This window comes from Idiotropiscis lumnitzeri, chromosome 13 (genome assembly GCF_059441095.1).
Source record: "Idiotropiscis lumnitzeri isolate Australia: NSW breed Sydney's pygmy pipehorse chromosome 13, RoL_Ilum_1.0, whole genome shotgun sequence".
Taxonomy (NCBI): domain Eukaryota; kingdom Metazoa; phylum Chordata; class Actinopteri; order Syngnathiformes; family Syngnathidae; genus Idiotropiscis; species Idiotropiscis lumnitzeri.
Window position 1 is genome coordinate 21,358,723 of NC_142403.1, and position 24,170 is coordinate 21,382,892.

Genomic DNA, 24,170 nt, shown 5'->3' on the forward strand with positions numbered 1-24,170 from the left:
AGTTCAGAAGAAGCACTTTGTTTCAAGAAAGACAAACAGGTAATCTTAACCAAGAGCACTCTGAAATCCTCCATTTGATGGAAGCTCTTTCAATGCATTTGAAGACAAACGGTTCCTTTGTGATTTATGTTCCTTTTCGCCCTTTATTTGTCTTTGCTCCTTTTGCTGGTCTTCTTTTTCCTTTGCCACCATTTGCTTTCTGTTCTTTCCTTTGCATGCCACGCACGTCTTTCTTCATGCGACCGTCCACAACTTTGAAGGCGCCTTTGACACCGGCAGGCCGTCTCACTTTCCTCCCAGCTCCCTTTTTGGCAACGACATACGTCACTTCTCGTTTCTCTTTTCCCACACCGGCCTTCTTGTAGATGCTGACAGAATTAATAACAACGAGAAGGAGGTTAGTCAAGCGGGCAAAGTTGAATTTTCACCTTGTGCTGAGAAGCCAGAACCTCTTAAGTTGGGCCATCTTCTCCCTCTCAGAAATGTCAACTGTGTTCACAACTGCCTCCGCTTTCTTCTTCGCCTGCTCCATCTTCTTCAGCATCTAGTGACAAACCAACAAATTGCATTCCGTTTTGTTTTTTTCCACAAACTCGAACCCAAACAAATTGCAGTCAAGTCAAAGAGCCGATCGGATGATCTTACCCTCCTCTTCTTTCTGGCTTTGGCTTCGGCGACTCTCTTAATTGGTCGGGCATTGATTTCCTTCCACTTCTGTTTATATTCCTCCACCATCTCGTTGGTGACCGGCACTGGCTTCTTTCTATTTTTCAGCTCGTCCTTCATGAACCACTCAGGTACTTCCCAAGGCTGGTCAGACGATGCAAACCTGTAAAAGCATAAACCCGGACTGTTTGTTTTTTTCCCCCTCTCCTCCTCGTTTCATCTACAGTTGGCTCATTTGATTCACGCACCTGTGGAAGGAGTTGTCCACCAGGTCTCGAGCTTTCTTCTTGGATGTGGCAATCTGGCAGCCAAGGGCGAGGCCTTCAGCATCCAAGATGCGAGCTTTCTTACCTTAGCGGGTAGAGCACAAGAACACGCGTTTACTTTCAACAAGAAACAGATTCATCAGAATCGGATCGTTTCACACGTTTTGTATGAGCAAAATGTACTTACTGGTGCTTTCCACCGGAACGACCTGGAAGTCGTCGTCGTCAGCCGCAACGGTCCCAGTGCCACCATTAGCCTCTTTCAACTTGGAAATGAATCTACAAGAAGCAGACGACTTCAATTAATTTGCTGAATAATGCCTTGATTCATTTCTCGAACGCTAACTACTCATTGTGAATAAACTCGCAAATTTCCCAGCTTGAATGTCCGTGGAAATTTAGTCCAAACTTTTGACCAGAAAACATTCCATCCCTGTGCACCACATAAAGAAAATTGAAATGAATTGAATCACTCTTCATCATTGCTGTCATCCGAGTCGCTGTTGCCGTTTTCTACAGATTCCTTTGAAGAACTCGCCACTTCCTTTACAGTCGGAGGAGCATCTTCATCTTTCTCGGCTGCCTCAGCGGTCCTCTTTCTGCCTTTTCCTAAAGAAAAGAAGAAAAAAAAAAAGTAAAACATATTCCAAAACCCAACTCTAGTCTATTATCAGAAACTTTAATTGTAAATAGAGGGCTAAGATTTAAGCATTGAGCACTTCTGATTAATTGCAAAGTTTCATTTTTTGATGTTTCTATGCATGAACTTAAACATGTTGCGACTAACGTCATGAATTTATTGTCAGGGTTAAGGAAGCCAAAACGTAAAACCGTTTTAGCATCCCTTTGATCTAATTAAAGATGTTTTATTCATTTAATAAGACCATAATGAATATTTGATATATATATATACACAACAAATATCAATATTTGAAATTGAAGACATATTTGGCACAATATGTATCATTTTCCAAACACGCCCCCCAAAATATTGTGAGTGCTTATTCAGGTTCCATAAAACAAAGAAAGAGAAAACAGCAGCTTTATTTGATTGTGTCCATGCAAATTTCTGGACCACTTACAGCAGATTTTAACCAAGGACCTTCATTTTGGAAAATGTAATTGCAAACCCACGCACACACATCAAGCATTTCCTAGAATCTGAACAGCACTTTTCTGATTCTATCAACGATTTTTACCTGGTTGCTGCTTTTGAAGCCACTGCGTCTGTCTGAGCTCGCTCGCAGCATCTCCGTCGAGCCCAATCTCAGAGAAAATGTCCTACAAAATCAAACGATTCACCCCATAAAAAAAAAAAAAACAAAACCTTCATCTACAGGTGGGAATGAAAAGGTCATTTAAAGGATTGCGTCACGGGACAAATGCTTGGCGATACCTTGCTGAACCACAAGCTGGTTTCACGCTCTTTCTTCTCATCTTTTCCTTCAAGTTCCACCAGTAAGCCACCCTCCTCCTCCTCCTCCTCCTCGTCCTTCATCTCCTCTTCCTGGGCGAATGTTACTCTGAAGACGGGCAGACTACGTATTAGTGTCGGCCGGATTCGCTCTCTATTTGTACGTGCATCCGCTTCATGCTGTGCCGCGGGCAAAATATGAACAATTGAGGACTGAAGCGTTCCATTTTGCTCATATCGCCCACTCACTTCTTTTTTTTCTTCTCCAGCTCCTGCTGTCTGCGTTCCACCTCTTCCAGCTCGTTGTCATCCAAGTCAGAGGCAAGGGACATGTTATCTGCTTCCCCCTCATCAGACAGGTGGATGTCGTCCTCCCCCTCCGCTAGGGACTCCGCTGCCTGCATGTCACCCTTGGAAAGATCAGCCAGCACCTGATGGGTGGAACAAGAATTTGCAGAATGCACCTCAAATTAATCACCCATAAACTTTTGTTTGTGTACACTGACCAGCTGCAACATTATTTCTACATGAAGATGATGATATTTACAAAAGATAATGTTCCTTTTTGCGGTTGTAGTTTGCAGTGGTGTGAATCATACTGAGAGCTGATTCGATTATATTTGACTCTGAAGTTTTATTTTTTCTGTGAGGCTGTGATGCAATGTGTCAGAAAAGTGAGACATTCTTGTCTGACCGGGTGCGTGAGCGAGCGTCACCACCTGCATGCAACTTATTTCACTGCGGTGTAAACTTTTTCCCAATAAAGTGCATTAACAGCAACATGATCATAGAGACCCCACTTGCATTCAATGTCGATATTCAAACGTGATGTTTAGTGAGAGCAGCACGATTTTTCAAATTTCTGATGACGATTTTGGCAGCTACAAATAAATGACTGTTTGCAATATTCACATTTCAAATAAAAAAAAGGTTGAATTCAATTAATTCCAGTGGCGGCAAGTAAGTTGAGGAGCTCCTAAGGTATTGAAGGTCATTGCGGCGTGTGTGCGTTCCAGTCGTCACCTTTTTCTTCTTGATGGTGTTGAGGGAGAACAAGCAGACGTCGTCGTCGTCGGCGATGGAGACACCCGGCAGATCCATCTTGAGCTCCACCCTCTCCCTCTGCTTTCGGCGCTCTTTCAGCAATTTCCTCTTCTTCCTGAGCGCAAATAGCGACGGTTCACTTTCAATCTTTGACCAAAAGGCTTTTTTCTTTTTTTTTTTGCAGTAGCGTCGTTCGTACCTCTTGAGATCAGCCACCTCCTCCGCTTTCAACTGGGCCAGTTTCTTCTCCATTTCTTCTTCTTCTTCTTGGTCAGCCTCCACCTCTTCCTCCTCCTTCTTCTTCATCGGCTCGGAATCAGAATCATCTCCTTCTTCTTCAGAACTTTACCGAAAGAGGGAAGAGCGACGATCGTCAGTTCACAAACTTTGGCAGAAATCATCCCGCCGGCTTGTACCTCATTTCTACGTCCAGCTTCTTGGCCTCCTCCTTCAATTTCTTGGCCAAGTATCTTCTCAGCTTGGCCCTCCAGCTCAGCAACATTCTGGTTTTGAACAATAAATCGAACAATCATAACATCACATGCTCGTAACCTGTCAGCTTGTAAAGAATGGCACGAGGGACAAAAGCTTATACCGGAGTTCTTTGCGACCCAAAACTTTGATGTCACGACAACACTCCTTGATCTCATCAGTGGTGGAGCTGTGAGACTCCAAGTTTGGGTTGTCAAAGGTGATCTAGAATAATCAATAGCGTGAAATTCGATAAAGAATACTTAACGTTGATCTGCGGGTAAATAGCTTGACTCGTCACCTCGCTGGCTTTGGCCAAAAAGTCCACCGGATTTTCAGCTTTGACGAAGGTCGTAATTGTGCAACTGTGGAAAAGTGTCAGGTCGCCATCGGCGTAACCTTCAGCCTGAGGCACAAGAAGATCATTTGGGTCAGTAGAAGATCTTTAAAGCCGTTGGAAACGTGGAGCGCTGCATTGTTTGTAAGCATTAACTTCATGCAGTCCTTTTAAAAACATCATTTGAATTCTCTTTGTTTCATGTTTAGTTTGACAGCAATAAACAGCGAGAGGATTCTTTTGTCAAGTATTGTTCCCGACCTGCCAAAGTGCTGCTTGTTGTCAAGTTGCGTTCGTCGCCACCATGCAGCACTTAAAATACCATTTTTTTTTCAAAGCGAGACCCAAAATAAAATTGGCCAAACGACATCTTGAATATATTTCCAATGTAAAGAGATTCCAGTGTGACATAACTTGAGCCCGCTCTGACACGTTTGAAAAAAAAAAAAAAAAGCACTTTTTTTTGGTTACTTTTAAGAAACGAGAAATGTGGGCCCACACAAACAAAAATGTTAAAACACGACAGGCCAGTGTCAAAGCAGCCAGGCCTCAAAGTGCAGCAGGAAGTCATTAAAAGACGACGCAAGAATCTTCAACAATTTGTTGGGACCGACTCCAACTTCTTTCAGAGGTATGCAACCATTTTAGGACGACTTAATCTTTTTGGAAACAGTCCGTTCCCATTTTACTTTCCTTATTTTGACTTGGAGAGTGATGTCACGCGGCGAACATGGCCATCGCTGGCGCAAGCACATCAGAGGCGGGGAACTCGTTTACTTGTACACCACGTCACCATTCAGAGGTATTTAAACAATCGGGTACTGAATCACCTTTGGCTTCTTGTCCGGAACCAATTCTTTCACAGTTTTGGCCTGCACCTCCACCTCTTTAAAGGCATATTTGGGGTCAAAGAACTTGGCGTCAATTTTGTCTGGAGCCAGGAAACCTGTTTGCACATGAATACAATCATTGGTTCACCGTTACAAATGCAAACAGCATCCAAATGTGCGACTCACCTTGGCAAATCACAAATATCTCAGCGGACTCGTTCCTCGACGCTTGAGGCTTGGTCGCTTGAACCTTCTTGAAGAACTGCTGGAAGATCCAGAGCAGTGGCTGGTAGTCTTTGGAGCGGAACACCTTGGTGACAAAAGTGCCGCCTTTTGTCAAGAACTCAGAGGCCAGCTTCAAGGCCATGAGGGTCAGGTGGGCTGGTCGCAAAAGAAATAGATCGGCTGCTGGTCAACATCACACAAATTTGACAAGTAAAAAATGCAAGTTCAGGCTGTTGTGAGAAATCGCAACATTTGGCCAACATCCGCACAAGACAACAATGACGAGCGCCGAGCACACCGTCACGTTAAAACGGACATTTTTCTCGATGGACGGACAGTTACGACTCGTCATTGAGGTCAAAGGCAAGCTGGCCGACACTCAGCCTTACGGGTGGGAATGCAAAGAGTTCATTCGATGCATCGTTTCTCATCATAAAAAGATTCAGCGTCGATTGAGAGGTATTAATAATTGAAATTAAATGTTTAAATCAAATTAAATACAAAAAAAACCTAAAAGCCACCATTGTCGGTGCACATAAATAGTGCTTGTGTGCATTTGTACGTCAGATGTCTGTGCTGAGGCTGAGCTACTACGTGACAAGACGGCGGAACAAGCAAAACTCAGCCAAGCGGCGCCAGCCTCGTAAAAAGCAGCGTTCAATAAGTTACGCAGATGCTGGCACTTTAGACGATTCAAATTTATGCCAAATCATATTTAGTTATTCAATTTTTTTTTTTTAAAGCTACCAGCGTTTTACATGGACTATAAACTGTAAGCCAATGTAGTGAAACATCGGAATCGAATCGAAAGGTACCCATCGATTCTAACGTCTACTAAGCCGACCACTTTTTGGCTTGAGAGTCAATAAATATTAAGCTGAATTCAGTGCCGACCTGTCTATATTGTTCGACACCATGCAACTGGCCATGGGGAAGAAAAAAAAAAATACTTTACATGTATGATGGTTTTCAAAAAAGTATAGCAATAATAACATTCCAAGGCAAGAACATTCATGAAGGACTTCAGAGAGTCAATTACTTTTTGGGAATGTAATTGGTCAACTTTAAGAAAGTAATTTGCTTTCGCAAAGTGTCAAATACCTTGGGAGAAAGCGTCATGTTGCCAGTTGGCTCCGACATTTGGAGCGCCATCGTTGAGCACAACGTCAACCTTCCAAGTTTGCAGCTCCTTTCTGAGGGCCTGGAAGTGCAACGTCAAATCATCAACGAATCATCCCAACGCAGGAAAGCAAGAAGTTCTTTTTCCTCTTAGTCCATTTGATCAATTGGACTGCCTTTTTTTTTCTTAAAGCAATTTTTTTTATCTGTAGTTAAAACTGTCCAAGCAGGATTTACCTGTCTGCATTTCTCGGCGGTGATGTCCTCTTGAAGGGTCACAACATTGGGGATCGGCTTGATGGGCACCAGGTCAACACCTGCAAGGAGCACATACAGGCTGACATTTTTTCGGGATTGCCACGGATTTTGCGGGATGGAAGGTACCTTAACCTTTAATCATGGTATTGACACAGGATAAAAAGTTCAGGGCAGCAGACGGTGGAGGAAGAGTCCATGAGGAAAAGGTGGTGACATTTTATACTTGTAGACCTCTAAAATGGGAGCAGTACCGGAGTGGGAGTCGTTTTTTTATGGAAAGGGAGAGGATTTTTTATTTTTTTTGGGTCCGGATGGTACGGCACCGTACAGGATTTTTTTCTCTGGGAGTGTGATGGGACAAGAGTGAAAATCCACTCTTGTGTCACCCTCTAAAAATACACTTAAAACACATTTTTACTGTGTCAGAGTAGAGGAGCACTCACCAATGACGAGGCTTGAAACAGGCATAAATTTGGACGCCACTTGCAGCCTGTAAAGACAAAGCGTGATTTGGATAAAAAAAAAGTCAATATTATCACTTTTTTTTTTAATAATTGATTTTAACCTGATTAACTTGGTTCTACTTATCATTCATTATTCACAAATGTTTTTGCAACTTGTATATTGTTTTGGGAGTGGGGGGAGACGAGCAAAGTCAGAATTTCATTTCAGCAGCTGACAAATAAATATGTTAAATGCTGAAAGTGAAACATTTAAACAAGATGACTTGAGTTCAGATGTGGACAGTTAACTAACCATCCTCCAGGAGCAGCGCACAGGTCCACCAAAGCTCGAGCTTTCTGTAGAAACTGATATTTACGATTAAGTTGGATGAGTTTGAATGATGAACGAGAGCGATAACCTGAAATAAAAAAAACGCGACAATTAGCTAACATGACACAGGCTGCATCATATAAACTGATAGATTTCTTAATATAGGTGTGCTACCTGTTTCTTTGGCTAAGTGGTAGAATTTATCTTTCCTGGCCTTTCCAACTTTGAGCTTCTTCCCCATAGTTACGTTGATGGCAGTTTAACGCTTGATATGAACACGACTATACGAAAGCTCCAACGAACAGAACAAAAAAAAATCTCTCGCATGTGACGCGACCAACACGTGTGAGGCTTGGCGCGCACACATTCTACGTCACGCGTTTCGTCTTCTTCTCGTGCTGCTGTTTTGCCGCAATGAGGCACAGTAGCGCATTTAGCGGTCGTTGGCTGCATCTGCTCGTCATATCAACCTGAGCACAAAACACTTTCTTCTCTTTGCTTCGCGGGAATAAACGATGATGGCAATTTACGAAAGTGCAAAGTACTAGCATTTTGTACTTAAGTAGAAGTACAGATGCTTGCCTAAAAGGATAAGTACGTATTTAACTACTTTACTTATGTGAAAGTAAAAAAAATACAACTTGAAATGTACTTCAGTACAAAAGTAAAAATGTATTCTTACTGTTGTATTACACAAGGAAAAAAACAAACTCTCTCTTCACAAAAAATAGCTCTCATTGACTTTTTATTGCCCATAAATGGTAAGAAGACCAAAAACTATGTATCATTGCTTCCGGCTTTTAAGCCATTTCTTTTCATGTCTTTGTTGGCAATATGAACTGTCCATCCATCCATTATCCGATCCGCTTCTCCTCACAAGTGTCACGAGCGTGCTGGAGCCTCTCCCAAGTGTCTTCGGGCAGTAGGCGACGTACACCCCAAACTAGTCGTCAGCCAATCGCAGGGCACACAGAGAACAACAATTATCGGCTCTCACAATCGCACCCAGAGTGTCCAATCAACCTAATGGGCATGTTTTGAGAATTTGGGAGGAAACCGGACTACCCGGAGAAAAGCCATGCAGGCACGGGGAGAACATGCAAACGCCACACAGGAAAGCCAAAGCCCGTAATCAAACCCTGCACCTGTGAACTGTAAGGCGGACGTACTAACCTCTTGTGTGCTGTGCTGTACTAACAAAAAATAAATTGAATTTTTTTCTAATCATTATGTGCCTTTCTCAGTTGAGAGAAATTAATAACAAATGAAAGATGTCACAATCAGCCCTGAGTTGTTTGTTTTTATTCCTGATTCCTTTCACCAGCAATCTGCTGGCTTTCTGTCGCAAATATGTTGAACTGCAGCAACTGCACAGGAGCCGTCAGAAGGGCCGGTTTCTGGATCGAGTGTTAATCAGTCCCAGGACAGAGAAGGCGCTTGCTGCTGCCGTCACCAAACTGATGGCCCCGATGGCCCTTGTAGCCTGTCGACAAAACAAAGAAAAATAGGAAACAGACAAAAATCATTTGACACCAAGCCAGAATATTTTTTTTAGTTGCTGTTCTGTATAGAAGGCACCAACACCAAAGCTAGAGGGAGCCGGCAATTTTTTTTCTCCTTCCGAGTTCTAAAAGGCATGTCACCGAGGCTAGGGCGGCACCTGCTGCATGTTAAAATGGTGTTGCGCAATGCCGGCATTCTTTGAAGATCGTACACAATTTTTACGCATAAGTCCGGGAGTTCGAGGTCGGGGCCGGAGGACTGACCGGTAAAAAAGGGTCAAGTGCACACCTCTGTTATTTGAAAGTACTTAGTAGAAGACCCAAAAGACTCGGGTGGTATTTTTGCTTCATCTGCAACCTTGACAACAGACACGACATTCCTCTTACTTTTAAGAAATTAATCAGTGAGTGAATGGACTCGTTTCAATATCTAGTCTTTTTTTTTTTCTTTCTGTGGTTTTCTTTCTTTTCTGTTTCCGCAAGATTACAGAGCGGATCCATGAAGATGTGGTTAGATGAACCGTTTGTGGTGTGGACGGATCCACAAAACGCTGATGACTTGAGTATGAGGCACCTGTTCAGACACGCCCTCCCCGTAGCGCAGCAAGGTGACAAAGTGCTCGCAGTTACTCCCCAGCAGGTCATAGGACACCTCCTGGCCAATCAGGACTTGCGCTCGCTGGATGATCTCACAGACGGGCAGGGGCGTGTGGTTGTGATCGTACTTGTTGTTGACGCGGTACGAGTCACTTCCCACCACCTCCTTGAGCAGCTGCATGCGCACCACCGCCTTGCGGCTGAAGACGGACTTCACGCTGGACATGGTGGCGGCTTGGCTCTCATCTGGAGATGAGAGAAAAACACTTTTGTTTTTCTGCAACATGATATTTATCGGAAAAGAACAGAAAACCGTTTCAGCATAACGACTGTAGGTGACAACGGCGGTAGGCCGAGCTTTTGGACCGTCAGTAAGTTGCCTGACTCAGTCCACCTCTTAAAAACTGCAATTCATAACACATATACAATCACGTCCCAATTTTCTGAACCAACTATACGATAAGCGGCACGATGGACACCGGTTAGCTCGTGCGTCTCACAGTGCAGAGGTTGTGGGTTCGATTCCGGCTCCGCCCTTCCTGTGTGGGATTTGCATGTTCTCTCCGTGCATGCGTGGCTTTCCTCCGGGTATTGCGGTTTTCTTCCGCATTCCAAAACAATGCATTGAGGCTTAATTGCGCACTCTAAATTGTGATGGTGAGTGTGAATGGATGTTCGTCTTGGTGTGCCCTGCGATTGGCTGGCGACCAGTTCAGGGTGCGACACCGCCTATGGAATAAGCTCCAGCACGGCCGCAATCTTCAAGAGAATCAACATGTCGCAAGCGTGAAAACTTATTTGACATTCATGTGAAAGATGATGATTCTTGTCCTGGTCTTCTTTTTGCGTACGTGATCACCGATTGGCACTGACCAACAGGAGTCAAGTTGATGATGTAACCATCCCCCAGGTAGAGCGCCCAATGCTGATAGGCTGGTCTGAAGATCTCAATGAGATCGCCTGGCCGAGGGTTGCCGACGGGATCAGCGGGGTCATTCGAGGCCATCTGTACACACGATTTGGACAAATTGTCTCTTTTCAATTCACAGTTGAGTTGAAGCACGCTGCTTTAAAAACACCCAAAAGAAGAAAAAAAAAAGAACCCGAATAAAATATGCATTTGTGTGTGTGTGTGTGAGTGATCTTTCGATTCAACATGAGACTGTCGCTGTTCTGCTGTTCTTCTGCTATCTTTTAATTTGTGTTCTAATTTCCCGCTAATTTCTACGACACCACATGGAAAGCACTTTGTTACGGCTCCAGCTGTCGTGAAATGCACTCTAGAAATAACGTTGGATTGGATTGGACTGTCTGTCTGTGTGTGTGTAAACAAATGAAGTTCTTGACCTTCTGAAAAATAATTATATAATGAATTATAATTGGAATTTGATGAAACAGTTGCTGCAGATGTTTCACGTCGCGTTGAGACTTTTCAGATGAATTGCAACTTACACTAGAGCTGTGTTGCCGTTTATCCATCCCACAACATACTTCCACAAGTTCTAATGAGGAAAAAAGAAAACACACACAGCGTGACTTGACTGTCAACTGATGCTGGAAAAATAAACTTTGAGCAAATAGAATGTTGCAATCTTATTATTAGATGAAGTTGTATCATTAGATTTGTTTTAGCAAAGCTACAACGACTGCACAGGAGTTGGTCTGTTTCCACTCCTGTCCTGAAATACACATTGTGGCTATAGCGTATATTGAAAAAACAAGCATGCATTTTGGAATTAGAGATCGAAAATTTAACCTTGCTCTTATGAGACCAATTCAACTTCACCAAGATTGTGAGAGTTTTGGACTCAAATTTTGAACTAAGGTTACATTTTAGACTGAGAAACAGTTTCTTTCCGAGAGCCATCTCCATTCTGAACTCTCACACACACACGAGAACACCCTTACCTTGCAGAACAGCATTGTGATGTGTTTTTATTTACCCTATTCAGTACTAAATTCCATTGCACTCTCTTATTTATTTATCTAATTTATATATTTGTCTGTATTATTGTTGTATTGCACTGGAGAGGGGAGCCCTCTAATCTCGTTGCACACTTGAGTACAATGACAATAAAGGGATTTCTAATTCTAATTCTAATTCTAATTTATTGGCCATCATTCCAAAAGGTATGTTTGGCGCAAATGCAACCAAAATCACTCAAAAAGATCAAAACGTTTTTCGACCGAGTTTCACAGATTGTCGCAAACAATAATGTGGAAAAAGTTTTGGATGTATTCATCATGGAACAGCCCAAAAATCTAACACCTGAACAGGGGTGTGTAGACTTTCTCTATATGTTTCAAGGTTATAATTGAACCCGTTTGTTCATTGGCGGAAAAATGCGTGGTCACAAGAAGGCATGCTGAATTACAACCGTCCTTTTTATTTTTCATTTCATTGATACGATATTTATTTAAGACCTACAAGTGTTTTTTTAGTCTAAGATTTATTGTAATTATTAGTTCTGTAGGAACAGAACTTTGCCGCAACCTGATTTAAGCACGTCTCAATACGACGCAGACCTCAACTGAGACTGAACCGTTCCTTGACAATCTACTTTATTAGTTAGCAAGCAACATTCTGCTTTCAAGAGGACGATAAGCAGACAGCAGCTAGCATTTCCAATCTTGAAGGTGGCGGTCAGAAATATCTCCGGTGGAGGACGTCCATTTATATCATTATGATTCAAATGGTAAAAACAAATACACACATGTCTGCCCAACCTTCCAGCACCTCACCAAAATGTAGTTGGGTAACAAATCGAGTAGTGATTCAAGACTTTTGCACAGTTTTACAATGTACAGCATAAGAGTGGGCTTCTAAGAAACATATGACAGAGAATGCTAGATGGAGTTGCACACCGTGTAAAGGTCACGTGCGCGTACCTACGCAGCACACAATACCACTCAGCTCTCACACACACAAACAAACACACACATACAATACACACACATCGCTGCCACAATAGCACTGACACAATGCGGAAGCCGGCAGAAAAATCCTTCAGTCCATTTTATGTTACATGAAAAACACTTCCGTCTGCATAAACTGTAAAAACAAAAAAAAAACACTAGTGGGTGGATGAGAGTGATACATTTGCAAGAAAGCAGTTTCATTAAGAATGAACGTGTGACGATAAAGCCATGAGGAAAAGGAGAAAGACGTTATTTGGAAGAATGAAGCCTATGACACATTGGAAGCATCAAAACACGTTCTAATTCATATCTCCCATCATAGAAGACAATCGAAAAAGAGAAAAACAAACATTCAATATAAATCACAACAGTGGAGAAGCCCAAACATCGTGTCCTGAGTCGTTTATCACGCACACATTTTCTTGCCAAATCGCTTTCTGAATCTTGTTTGTATTAGTAAATTATTCCCTGAGAGAACTGTTCATTTCTGCTATGAATTGCGGTCTTGGAAACGTTTGGGAACGCCGGCTGTCAAAGGTAGCAAGCACAATGGCATAAAAGAACACATCAGGACGGGAGCAATACTTACTCAAACACAAGCAGTTTTTTCTTTCTCACCATTTTAATTCTCCATAATAAGTCCACGAATGAGCATAAAATCAAGACAAGCAGAAAAAGAAAACAGGAAGAGATTAAATCCAAGTTTCAGTGACAACAAGTTTGAAGTTTACTCAAAGTCCAAGCAGAAGCTGGATGCCACTGTGGATGTGTTGGGGATCTCTGGCTGGTGACGGTGGTGTGCTAAGGACACACACGTTCACAAAACACACACATTCACCAACACACGCATGGAGGCACAAAGAGGTGTTTCCTCTCCTGTATTGTTCCATCCACTTGCAGCAACACGAGAAGCAAAAACAAAAACAGCAACTCAATAGAAGCAAAATGCAAAGTTAACGACTCGATTTGAATGATGAACTCAAGTTCATTGCGCAGTCATACTAGAATTCTCACAAAGCAACAGAATCATTTTCACATCGTTGCCAAAGAGTACGTACTCTAAAATTAGAAATGTAACATAGGTTCAAAACGAGGTCTAGCTGCCCAGACCTCACACAAACTACAAAAAGTGAATCACGTACATTATCTGCATGTGATGGAAGTTCCATCACCGCCCCAAATTTCAACATGTGCGTCCCTCGAAACTCTTATTAACGTTCCAAACGCATATGGTGGCTCGGACAAGTGGCAGTCCAGATGTTGGCTCCACAATGCTTTGCAGGGCGACGAGTGAACTTTACTGCACTGTAATACAGGTGAGTGAGCCTTATTAAGTTGCCAACTGAAAATAAATAAATAAATAAATAATAATAATGAAAATAATAATATAAAAATCCTTGCTCTTTGATTGGCTATTGCCTCTGCGTGGCGTTTTGAGTATCATCAAGCCAATTTTTGCGCGACCATGACCGGAAATTGTTTGTTAGAAGTTTCACAATAATCCTAAAGTGTAACGAAATCTCCGTCGATGTACGGAGGCAGCGAGACTACCTCTCAAAAAGTACTGTATTGTGTATTAGTATTTAATTTTGTAAGGTTTATAAATTATTTGGTGACTTTTTTAAATCATCATGCGCTGTCAAGATGATTTTCTTTTATTTTGAATATTTCTTTCCTTATTTGCTTCTGAAATTTATTTGACAATACGTTCTATTAGAGCAACATAAGGTTACCCTGAGTAGCAACAAATGCTCATCCACCGCACGCAGGGATTAACAACATTGTCATAGAGGAGCAATTTGCCTGTTCATGTATTGAGAAGAGGACCCTGGAGGTTTTAGGACTGTGGTAATAACATAATTAGCACAAGGTTTACTACGCTCATGCTTTGACGACTGCTTGCTTGCAACTAGCTAGATAGCTCACAGCTAACCGGCTAGCTGGCCAAATGCGCAAGCGGCAACTCGTCTAAACTCGTTTTTAGGTGCATAAACGTGATCTCTGCTTGCTTCGTACACATTTTGTGGTCGAAGTATCAGATGTTAAATGATCGCATTGACACGAGCTGCTATTGTTTACGTCCACCGGGTCCCCCCTTCCAGTAACGGATCAAAATAAAGTAACGTGATTCCACGCCAATGTCACGATTGTTGTACTCTACTCATTTGACCTTTTGTGACTTTTGTGTAGTTGTCGTCGCCATGGCCGTGGCCCCCCCATTTCAACGCACCGATTCAGCCAGAGGAATGTTTTCCCCCCTGAAACATTTTGTGGTGGCCAAGAAGACCATAAGTGGCCTATTTGAGCAGCTCCTCAGTTACGTGACGGAGACCAGCGAGTTTGTGGAAGGTACTTTGGGTTGTTTGCTCTTTTGACTAGCCTTCATTTTCGACTGCAGTGCTGACATTGGTGTAGAAATTACTGTACTGTCAGAATCAGTGAACTGAGGAGTGGGATACTCGCAGTTTTCTATTGGAATGGCAAGCAGTTGTAGCAGTCATGCCGAATATAAGGTACAGATGTGGACCTGGTATAGAGCCCTGTGGAACACCGCCGATATCTAAATGGGCTCCTCACTGTATGTCATTCGACGTTCCATTCCTACAGTGGCTATCACTAATCGTTACTCATGGAGTAGTAAAGTCATATTTACCATAATTATTTGTGTGCAGGGACGGCGTGACACTGGCGTGACACTCACTTTTGTTGGTTTTGTGTGTGTATGTAGTCTTGCTATCTGTAACCTTGAAATGTTGTATTAAGCCTTGTCATTCTGTGTCTGTATCCTAAGGACATTGTATTTTCATCAGTGTTTGTTTCTTTTGTTGCTGAGCCTTCCTGTCTAAAACTTGTGATGAAATCAATTTGCGATGGCAGCGGTATTCATCCAAGCATGTTTTTGTTCTGAATCTGATCAAATGCTCAAGGCAACTCTTGAGAATAGGTCATAGACCTCAATTTTCTTCTCTTTTCTTTTTTTTTGCTAGATGCAGGTGACACACGTTTAAAAAAAAAGATGCATAGTGTTGATGTTGTCTAACTGTGCTTGTTGAACAGAAACCTGCAGGAATAAAGCCATGGGCAAAATGGCAAGTCTAGATCAAAAGTTGGAGATCCAAGCCTATGCAGATAAACTTGCCGTCATCAAGGAGGTCCTGGCTCGCAGACACATGAAAGTGGCCTTTTTTGGAAGGTAAACCCGTGACGGAGGAACTTGCGCAATTCTCTCAGAGATTTGCAGTTTAGAGATTTCCATTCGAGAGAGATTCTGCTTTGAATTGTTGCTGCGCCATCTTTGATAGATTGCGTCTTTCAAAGCCACATTTGCAGAAAGCATTGCCGGCGAGCAAGAAAAGGAGCCATCTGTCGTCAACGAGGTATTCTGTGCTTGTAGGACAAGTAACGGTAAAAGCACAGTTGTCAACGCCATGCTGAGGGACCGCGTGCTGCCCAGCGGTATCGGTCACACCACCAACTGCTTCCTGAGCGTGGAGGGGACGGATGAGGACAAGGCCTACCTCAAGACGGAAGGCTCGGACGAGGAGAAGAGCATCAAGGTCAGCCGTGTCTTAATCGAGTCGTGTTATTTTATCCGCAAACATTTAATTTGACACAAAGATCCAAATCTCAACAATAAGAAGAATACATTTTTTATTTGAGCAATGAAACTTTTCTCTACGGTTTGGGACTAATGTTCTTCAAGTTTTCAATTCCCTCATTTTCAAACGGTGCCTGTTAGAACTCTGAAAAAGAGGATCCCACTTGCGTCTTTCCAAAATCTGCAGACCGTCAACCAGCTGGCTCACGCTCTCCACATGGACGAGAGTTTGGATGCCGGCTGCCTCGTTCGTGTATTTTGGCCCAAGAACAAGTGTGCCCTGCTTCGGGATGACCTGGTGCTGGTAGACAGGTAGACCCTTTTTTTTTCCTCACCATTGAAAAGAGTTGCAATGTGTTTTAATGAAATGGCTCACATGCGTTCATCAGACTCGTTCTTGTCTCGCTGCAATTCCCCCGTTTTGAGAGACCCGCTTGCAACTGCGCGACTCTCTACTATTTGTTTGGCCGTGGCAACAACTCGAGCAACTTGCGCTTGCCGGAGCAGAGCGGCGCAATTTGTGTGTACGTGGCACAAAAGGCGTCAAGTCATCTATCATGCGCCGCTTATTTGCTCAACAATTCCATTTTCCATCATGTGCCACCTTCAAAATTGAAGGAATGTAAAACGAGTGGCCCATTGAATAACTGCTGTGTCATCCGTCAGCCCGGGAACAGATGTGACATCAGAGCTGGACAGCTGGATCGACAAGTTTTGCCTGGATGCCGACGTCTTTGTGCTTGTTGCCAACTCTGAATCCACGCTCATGAACACGGTGATGACACTCGTGCTGCGTTCAACTTGACCGCATGTCTGTGAACTTGCTTCCATGTCACCTTACGCCTGCGCCGGAACCAAATTAAAAGTGACAACGGATATCCGACGAACAGCGACGGTCTCACGTTGAGTCGAAAACTAAAGAATAGAAATGTGTCTTTAAAAGTGGACATGAGAGCTTGACACACTGAATGAATCTTTTTGGCATTTAGAATGCATAAAGCGCAATAAAAATCAACCAAATCCTTTGAATGTGCTATTTGCAGATCTAAAAATAAATGGAAAGTTCCTAAATTGCTCGCTAATTTATCGTGTTTGTAAAGCTGACACATTAAAAACACGCAAGTCAAAAATAAGCAAATTTGCATGAAAAAAAAAAGGATGGATCGATCCACTAAGTGGGTCAATCTGCTACACCTTGCGTTCCTTTTTTTTTCCCCACCGAAAGTTCGTATGGCAGTATCCAAAATAATCTGGAAAAGTTTCTCAATGCAAATGAGGCGAGACGCAAACAGGCGAGATTGTTCCAAACTGAATTAATGCTTTGATAAATGCACTTTTTTTGGGGGGGGTCTTTTTGCACACATTAACTTTCAGTCGTTTAAACAAATTTAGAACTGATGCACGCACTATTTGATAAATGAGGTCCGCGTTCTTCGGAGGAAAAAAAGGGAGTTTTTTTATGTCTCTTCAAAGCTTGGTTGGCTTTTGTCTTCATTTTTGCTGCCTCTAAAAAAAAAATCGGTAGAATCATGTTGCTGATGTAACTTTTAATGCGAAAGTTTGCACCCCCCCCCAACCGCGAATAAATGGGATTTTTCAAAAGTGACCACTTCACCTTATTTCCTGTGTCACCATCTAGGAAAAACATTTCTTCCACAAAGTCAACGAACGCTTGTCCAAGCCCAACATCTTCATCCTCAACAATCGCTGGGACGCTTCAGCCAACGAGCCGGAATACATGGAAGACGTGAGTAACGTTTGGATCCCTTCCAAGACGGTCGGTCATGTGACACCCGGGTGAGGTTGGCGGTTCAAATCCAACATCTCCCGTCCTCGCGTGGCCTGGCTTTTCTCTTGTCTTCTGTTTGTTCATTCGTGCCCTGTGATTGGCTGGCATCCACTTCAAGCTCGCAACCCTCGTGAGGAGAAGCGATATCGAAGACGGGCGGATGGGATGGCTTCTTTGTTTAATGCTTTCCTTCTGCCCTCGTCCTCCCAGGTGCGAAAGCAGCACACAGATCGTTGCGTCGACTTCCTCGTGGAAGAGCTGAAGGTTGTGGACCGTGACCAAGCGCCCAACCGCATTTTCTTCGTCTCCGCCAAAGAGGTGCTCATCTCTCGCATGCAGCGGGCGCAAGGCATGCCCGAGACAGGTGAGGCTTTGGGTCCGATGACACCTGCTCAAAAAGGTGACAACTCGGAACCGGATGGCAGCATCAAAAGTGCGTTTCGGGCTCACCCCTCCATCGACCTCCCGTTGCAGTCAAAAGGCGTCTTTATACTCGTCCACGCGCACGTCACTGCGTCAAGGTTGCGAACGAACAAACGACGTGCTGCCCTTTGAATTCAAGTCGCTACGCTTGACACGGGACGTCGTTTCCGCCATGTATTTTACGTCGCCAAACGAGCAACAAAGCGGCAACGTCATCTCGATGCGAAATGGGCGCAAATCCTCGCACAGCATCTCGTCAACTTGAGCCGCGCCTTCTGTTCTTAAACATGGCGGCATTGCGGAATAAAGCACGAGTAGAACAAAGCCAGTCGTGGAAGAAACGAAAGTTTTATATGCGCTCAATCGAGACATCCGTTTTCGATAGCGCGTGTCCTTGGGTGAGAGATGCCGCTCCGTCTCTGGGCACAAAAAGACAAACAAACTTGACGTTCACACCGATGCAGTATTTTGAATCAAAAAACATGTTGATTCCATCCACCAGGTGGCGCTCTGGCTGAAGGCTTCCAGGAGAGACTCAAAGAGTTCCAGAGCTTTGAAAGGAGCTTTGAGGTGTGTTAGCGGCCTTTTGGTGTGTGTGTGTGTTGGGAGAGTGTTTTGCTGCTGTTGCAAAAGCAAAGGCCGCTTTTAGCTGCTTTGAGTTGTTGCACACTGAGCAGACGCGGTCGCTACTGTCCAGTGGCGCAGCTCGGCGACCCGAGTCCAAGATGCTCTCTTGCAGGAATTTCCACATCGCAACATTAGCCGCTGTTAGCTTGCGCGAGCTATCAACTTTGTCTTCAAACAACCTCCGACGAGCTGCTGCGTGTTCTGTGCTTTTTTCTTTTTTTTTCATCAACTTGCGTCTTCATTGTTGAAGTCTAGATTCACTAAGGCGAGGGCATCTCCTGCTTTACTTTCCTTTTCGATAGGTTTTCCGTTTAGTTCTGAATTTCCCCCCTCCCCTTTTGTTGGTTTGTTTTGCACAAGAAAAATCAGCAAATTCCATCATCACACCCACAAAAACAATTTTTTGGCCGCAGTTGCTTCCGTAACTGTCGTGAAGCTGAAAGCAAAATGACTTGCATGCAAATTGAGCAGAACAACATCAAGAGGCCGTTGCTTTAAATTTTCTCCCTAATGCACACTTAACAGCGTTTACAAAATCAGTCGGCATCGCACACAAAAGCGTTTTGATGTTTACGTTGTGTTCATTTGATGTTTTTCTGCTTTTCACCGCCACGTTACTGTGACTTTCTACTTTTTGGGGGCCACGCACAATCGGCTGCCGCCGTTTGCTTTGACTTCAGGTAAAAAGCAGCGGATGTGCGTGCGCGAGCGAGCGAGTCTCGCCCCGACAATGTCACAGTAACGTTTGCGTGTGCGTGTTATGGCCTCGCAGGAGTGTATCTCGCAGTCAGCAGTGAAAACAAAGTTTGAGCAGCACACGATCAGGGCCAAGCAGATCACCCAAAAAGTCCAGAGCATCATGGACGCCATCAACATGGAGGCGGCCGACAAGAGGTGAGTCGCACGTCGTGGCTTTTGATTGCAAGACGAGCGTCTAAAATGGCCGCCCTGTCGGATGGCCGTTTAGAGTAGCGGCATTGGAGGACCGCGAATATCAAAAGGACCGGCTGGACTTTGTGAGGAATCAACTCCGACTGCTGATTGACGACATCGATGCGAAGATCAAGGCCATCACTGAGGATGTGGAGTCAAAGGTGACTTGAGGCGCCAACAAAGTTGCCAAGTGGCACCACCAAAATGCTTTTCAGACAGGTTCGTCTCTACTGCCGAATGTTTGACGCGTCTTTCCAAAAAGATTGCACGTGAATTGCCGGCATCTCAATTTCTTCAAGCGGTTTGACTTGAAAAAATGTGAAATGTGGAAATCGATTCCGTGTCGCTCGTAGCTTCGTTTCACGCCGGACGTTGTCGTCGTCGTCAACTTGCAGGCCGGCCGTTCGGGTGCGCTAAAAGGTGACCGAAGCCAACATTTTAAAGGAGGTTGTACTCGGGAAGCAAAGTGACAAAAGGTCCATTTGGTGGCGGAAGCGCAAACACGACTCCGTTTGAAAAAAAGGGAACGATTCGATGTTGCTCGGAAGACGCGTTGTGCTGAATTTGTCCTTTCTTGAGGTGTCCAACGCCATGAGCGAGGAGATCTGCCGTCTTCATGTGATTGTGGACGAGTTCCATGCCGACTTCCACCCATCGCCTCAAGTGCTCAAGCTCTACAAGTCTGTGAGTCCAAACACACACGCACACTCGTTTCTTGATCCTTTTTCTGATCAGCTGCCTTTTCAGTCGTCCAAAAAATATGATGCACCACTCAACCTTTTTTTCTGTCGTGTGCATTTGGAAGTGAAATATTTTGGTCTTTTTTTTTTTGCATCTCCGACAGGAATTGCTGTCCCATGTGGAAGAGGGGATGGGCAAAAACTTGGCTTTCCGCTGCTCAGACGCCGTCAACGCCTCCGTCCAATCAACTCAGAGATTCATGACAGGTGTCATCAATATTTGCACTTCTGCATTCACAAACCACAACCAGACCGCTGCAAAAAAAAAAATCAATTGTCTGTCATTGCATTCATTTGCCAAAATCCAAAAGGTCATTTTATTTCTCGATTATGTTGACGCAGCAGACCATCTTAATAGATTTTTGTTTGCAAATGAATTAAAAAAGAAAATATCGTCCGGTCACGTATTGAAAAGAAGCTTGTTGGAAATGACGCAACAAGTTTTTCTTGCCTGCATTTGGCTTTGAAAATGTTGCTGCATTTTCAGGTCGCTCCTGAGACGCTCACGTTTTTGGAACGATGGCCGGTTTGACGGTTTATCACCTACAACACCGAGATAGATTTAGACAGTTGTCATTATTTCAATGTTTGGTGCATAACAGGGTTACTTTACTACACCTCAAATTGGTTTCAGCGTCTTGAAGAAAAACCCAAAATGCCACTCTTTTGATATTTTTTTGGAAGGCCTCCATAGGAAAGTTTAGACAGCACTGTGATGACATTCCATTACATGTGAGTAACAAACAGTGACCCCCCCCCCCCTCCTATTCCGTCTACAGACAGTATGCTCCCTCTGCTGCCCTCCGCCAGCCAGAACCAAATCCACATGCTGGTGCCCAACAGGCAGCTGGACCTGAGTTACGACCTCAACTGTGCCTCGTTGTGTAACGACTTCCAGGAGGACATCGAGTTTCGCTTTTCTTTTGGCTGGACGGCTTTAGTGCACCGCTTTCTGGGCTCCGTCAACGGCGACAGAGCGCTCAAACTTGTGGACCAGAAATTGCAGGTGCGGCCTGCACTAGTGGGCTAAATTCTCAGATTAAGTCGAATTGGGGATTTACAGTACTCACCATTCTGGTTTAAACCAAAAGTTAGTGCAGATGTTTAATAATTCATGCTGTAAAAAGTTGAAATCAATGAGCTCAACATCACTTTCATGTCCATCAGGCCTCTCGACCAGCGCTGTCGCAAGCTGCAACGCCCTCGTCGGGACCCCCGTCCACAGTCGCAGCGCCCGCCCACCAGACGGCCGTCATGAACCAGGAAGACCTGATGCTCGCCATGGCAACCAACGCCGCCTCCCTCACGTCCCGCACATCTATGAGCGCCATTGTGGTCGGAGGAGTGGTATGTTCTTTCCGCATTCGACCTACTATTGGTTTTCCAAGCGTGCCGTTGTTTTTGCGTGTGTCTCTTGAGGTGTGGAGGACGCTAGGCTGGAGGCTCATCTGCACGATGGCGTCCCTCTACGGTTTGCTGTACCTGTATGAGCGCCTCACGTGGACCACCAAGGCCAAAGAGCGCAGCCTGAAGCGCCAGTTTGTGGACTACGCCACAGACAAGCTGCAGCTCATCGTCAGCTTCACCAGCGCCAACTGTAGCCACCAAGTGCAGCAGTAAGCATCGTAGCGCCCACAAAAAGTCCCCCCCCCCCAAAAAAATAAAAGTCTGCGCGTTACCAGGGAGATGGCGACCACCTTCGCTCGACTGTGTCATCAGGTGGAGCAGACGCAGGAGGAGCTGGAGGCAGAAATCCGCCGGCTGAGTGTCACCATCAATCAGCTGGAGAACGTCCAGAGGTGCTCCAAAAGCCTGCGGTAAGTCTCGGAATGTTCTCATTGCATAACGCATCTGATTAAAAGCCCCAACAACCAAAAACTCATTTGCACATACATTTGTTGCTTCAGACTAATCAATGCGGGTCTCCACGTTATTAATTTGTAAGTATAAGTATTATCTACATTGCAATCACCGCTAGATGCTTTTGTTCCCCCCAAAACAACGGTGGCTTATCAGACTCTTGTCACAGCTGAGCTTAGACCGCTGCAGAAGTGGATGCTTGATCACTTTGCTTCAATTAAACGAGACTTAAGATGCTTTTTTTTCGCCTCTCAATTGTTTCTTCAAAATTGGGTCATTGTCATAATACATTTGTCTTGTTATAAAGTAAGTTTTAACTTGAAATTCCGTATTATTTCTCAAAATCTTTTGTGAAATTACCTTTTATCAAATTTCAACCTTTTTTTTGTAATTTAATAAACTCTTGGAGCGCCGTACATTGTCTTGAAAACTTGACCATTATTCTCAAGTAAAACACTTTTCTTGTATTTCAACTTTATACTTCCTGCATCCTAATATGCAACTTTGTTCTTGTGTAATTACGACTTCATCCGGCAAATCTACATTTTCTTTCTTCACTCTAGTAAAAAATTCCTCCCCCCTTGACACAATGACTTTGTTCTCATGAAGTCTTTCAATAAAAAAAAAACATTTACTAACGCCTCATTTATTGTCATAGCTGGATGACCTTTTTTTTTTTCCTCACTCACTCGCTAATCTGCTGTGTGTGGTCTTCAGGCATAAAGCTAGCGAGCTGGAGAAACAGTTGGAGTCCTTTACGCAGCAGTACCTGCAGCCTCAATAGTCAAGTCAATCCTCCCGACCTTCTTCTACTCAAAGGCACAAACAATCCATCAGCAAAAGCATTTTTCCAAATCTTTACAGCCATAAAGCTTATATATGATTTTGTTTTCTCCTTTAGTTCCATTATAAATTGATTTTTATTGTTTGAGAGTCAACCACTCATTTAAGTCTTGGACTTGTCCACTCCATGATGTGACGCTAGTGTCATAAAGAATACCAACAAACTATATTTGTACCACTTCAAACTGTGAATATGCCTTTGTGTGTGTGCGTGCGCGTGTAGGGGGTGGGGTTGGACTAAACTTTTGTGAACTCAATCATCTTCGTGTCTGCCAGACTGTACATGCATTTTAGCAAGTAAAAATAAATACATTGACTATGAAAGATATTTGTGATCGAGCATATTTATTGTATAAATAGATTATTTGGAGAAAGGAATTCCCTCAAAACGTTGCCCGAGGGTACCTATTTAATCAACGGCAATGAGTGTCATTCATATTTCCCACTCCTGAATGCTTCTTCACTCTGCACTTTGTCTATAAACTTCACCTTTACAGATGCCATGTCATTATGACACCTAGACTAGGGTGGGGCTGGCATTTTTATCAAGTGGATGATGCATTATTTGGGGACACGGACACAATTTGATCAATACTGTTTTCTACCAATTGAAAGTAGCACATTGAAATCACTCACATATTATTTGGATGAAAGGAAAGGCCATTAATCCGTTCCAGACTCCCCCAAAATTACACTAAAATGTACTTTAGTTTTTATAATTAATATAGTAATTACGAATTAATAATATTGTAATCTATGAAATGGATTGTAATAAAAAAAGCAATAATGTACCCCCCCAAAAAATTGCTACATTTATTTCCACAGAACTTAATCTTCCTACGTGCACAACTCACTTCGTTTTATGATTTCCAGCTTTAACATTCTTCTTAGTGCTCACTTTTTTGTAAATGACATCTACCGTTTTCTGCTGCCTC

The 24,170-nt window shown here is 43.6% G+C and overlaps 3 protein-coding genes across 9 annotated transcripts; 1 reads left to right on the top strand and 2 right to left on the bottom strand.

Moving 5' to 3' along the window:
- Positions 1–116: 116 nt before the first annotated feature.
- On the bottom strand, positions 117–7,811 carry ftsj3 (FtsJ RNA 2'-O-methyltransferase 3). The gene is made up of 21 exons (XM_088314137.1): positions 7,579–7,811; positions 7,387–7,492; positions 7,074–7,120; positions 6,610–6,689; positions 6,355–6,454; positions 5,215–5,409; positions 5,029–5,144; positions 4,163–4,267; positions 3,986–4,086; positions 3,807–3,893; positions 3,590–3,733; positions 3,370–3,505; positions 2,596–2,777; positions 2,329–2,455; positions 2,132–2,213; positions 1,406–1,541; positions 1,120–1,211; positions 915–1,017; positions 646–829; positions 450–544; positions 117–368 (listed from the first exon to the last, which is right to left on the bottom strand). Exons 1-21 carry the CDS (start codon positions 7,643–7,645, stop codon positions 125–127), a joined length of 2,529 nt encoding a protein of 842 aa, XP_088170263.1. The 5' UTR covers positions 7,646–7,811; the 3' UTR covers positions 117–124.
- A 327-nt stretch (positions 7,812–8,138) lies between these two features.
- Positions 8,139–13,574, bottom strand: plaat1 (phospholipase A and acyltransferase 1). 3 transcript variants are annotated; one of them, XM_088313451.1, is made up of 5 exons: positions 13,481–13,574; positions 10,956–11,005; positions 10,377–10,509; positions 9,481–9,749; positions 8,139–8,887 (listed from the first exon to the last, which is right to left on the bottom strand). In XM_088313451.1, exons 2-5 carry the CDS (start codon positions 10,980–10,982, stop codon positions 8,786–8,788), a joined length of 531 nt encoding a protein of 176 aa, XP_088169577.1. In that variant the 5' UTR covers positions 10,983–11,005; positions 13,481–13,574; the 3' UTR covers positions 8,139–8,785. The 3 variants fall into 3 exon arrangements, with proteins under 3 accessions (XP_088169577.1, XP_088169576.1, XP_088169575.1); XM_088313450.1 differs by lacking the exon at positions 13,481–13,574 and adding an exon at positions 13,041–13,254; XM_088313449.1 differs by lacking the exon at positions 13,481–13,574 and adding an exon at positions 13,012–13,254.
- Positions 13,575–14,014: 440 nt separating this feature from the next.
- Positions 14,015–23,559, top strand: mfn1b (mitofusin 1b). Of its 5 annotated transcripts, none has more exons than XM_088313207.1 (19): positions 14,015–14,541; positions 14,613–14,771; positions 15,480–15,615; positions 15,817–15,979; positions 16,208–16,332; positions 16,687–16,795; positions 17,660–17,767; positions 18,020–18,173; positions 18,735–18,802; positions 19,632–19,753; positions 19,827–19,953; positions 20,372–20,476; positions 20,637–20,739; positions 21,312–21,538; positions 21,700–21,879; positions 21,952–22,148; positions 22,215–22,349; positions 22,440–22,472; positions 23,110–23,559. In XM_088313207.1, exons 2-19 carry the CDS (start codon positions 14,624–14,626, stop codon positions 23,174–23,176), a joined length of 2,307 nt encoding a protein of 768 aa, XP_088169333.1. In that variant the 5' UTR covers positions 14,015–14,541; positions 14,613–14,623; the 3' UTR covers positions 23,177–23,559. The 5 variants fall into 5 exon arrangements, 3 of the variants coding, with proteins under 3 accessions (XP_088169333.1, XP_088169332.1, XP_088169334.1); XM_088313206.1 differs by having other exon boundaries at positions 14,018–14,270; XR_015846323.1 differs by having other exon boundaries at positions 14,020–14,270; positions 22,252–22,349.
- The last annotated feature ends 611 nt before the right edge of the window (positions 23,560–24,170 follow it).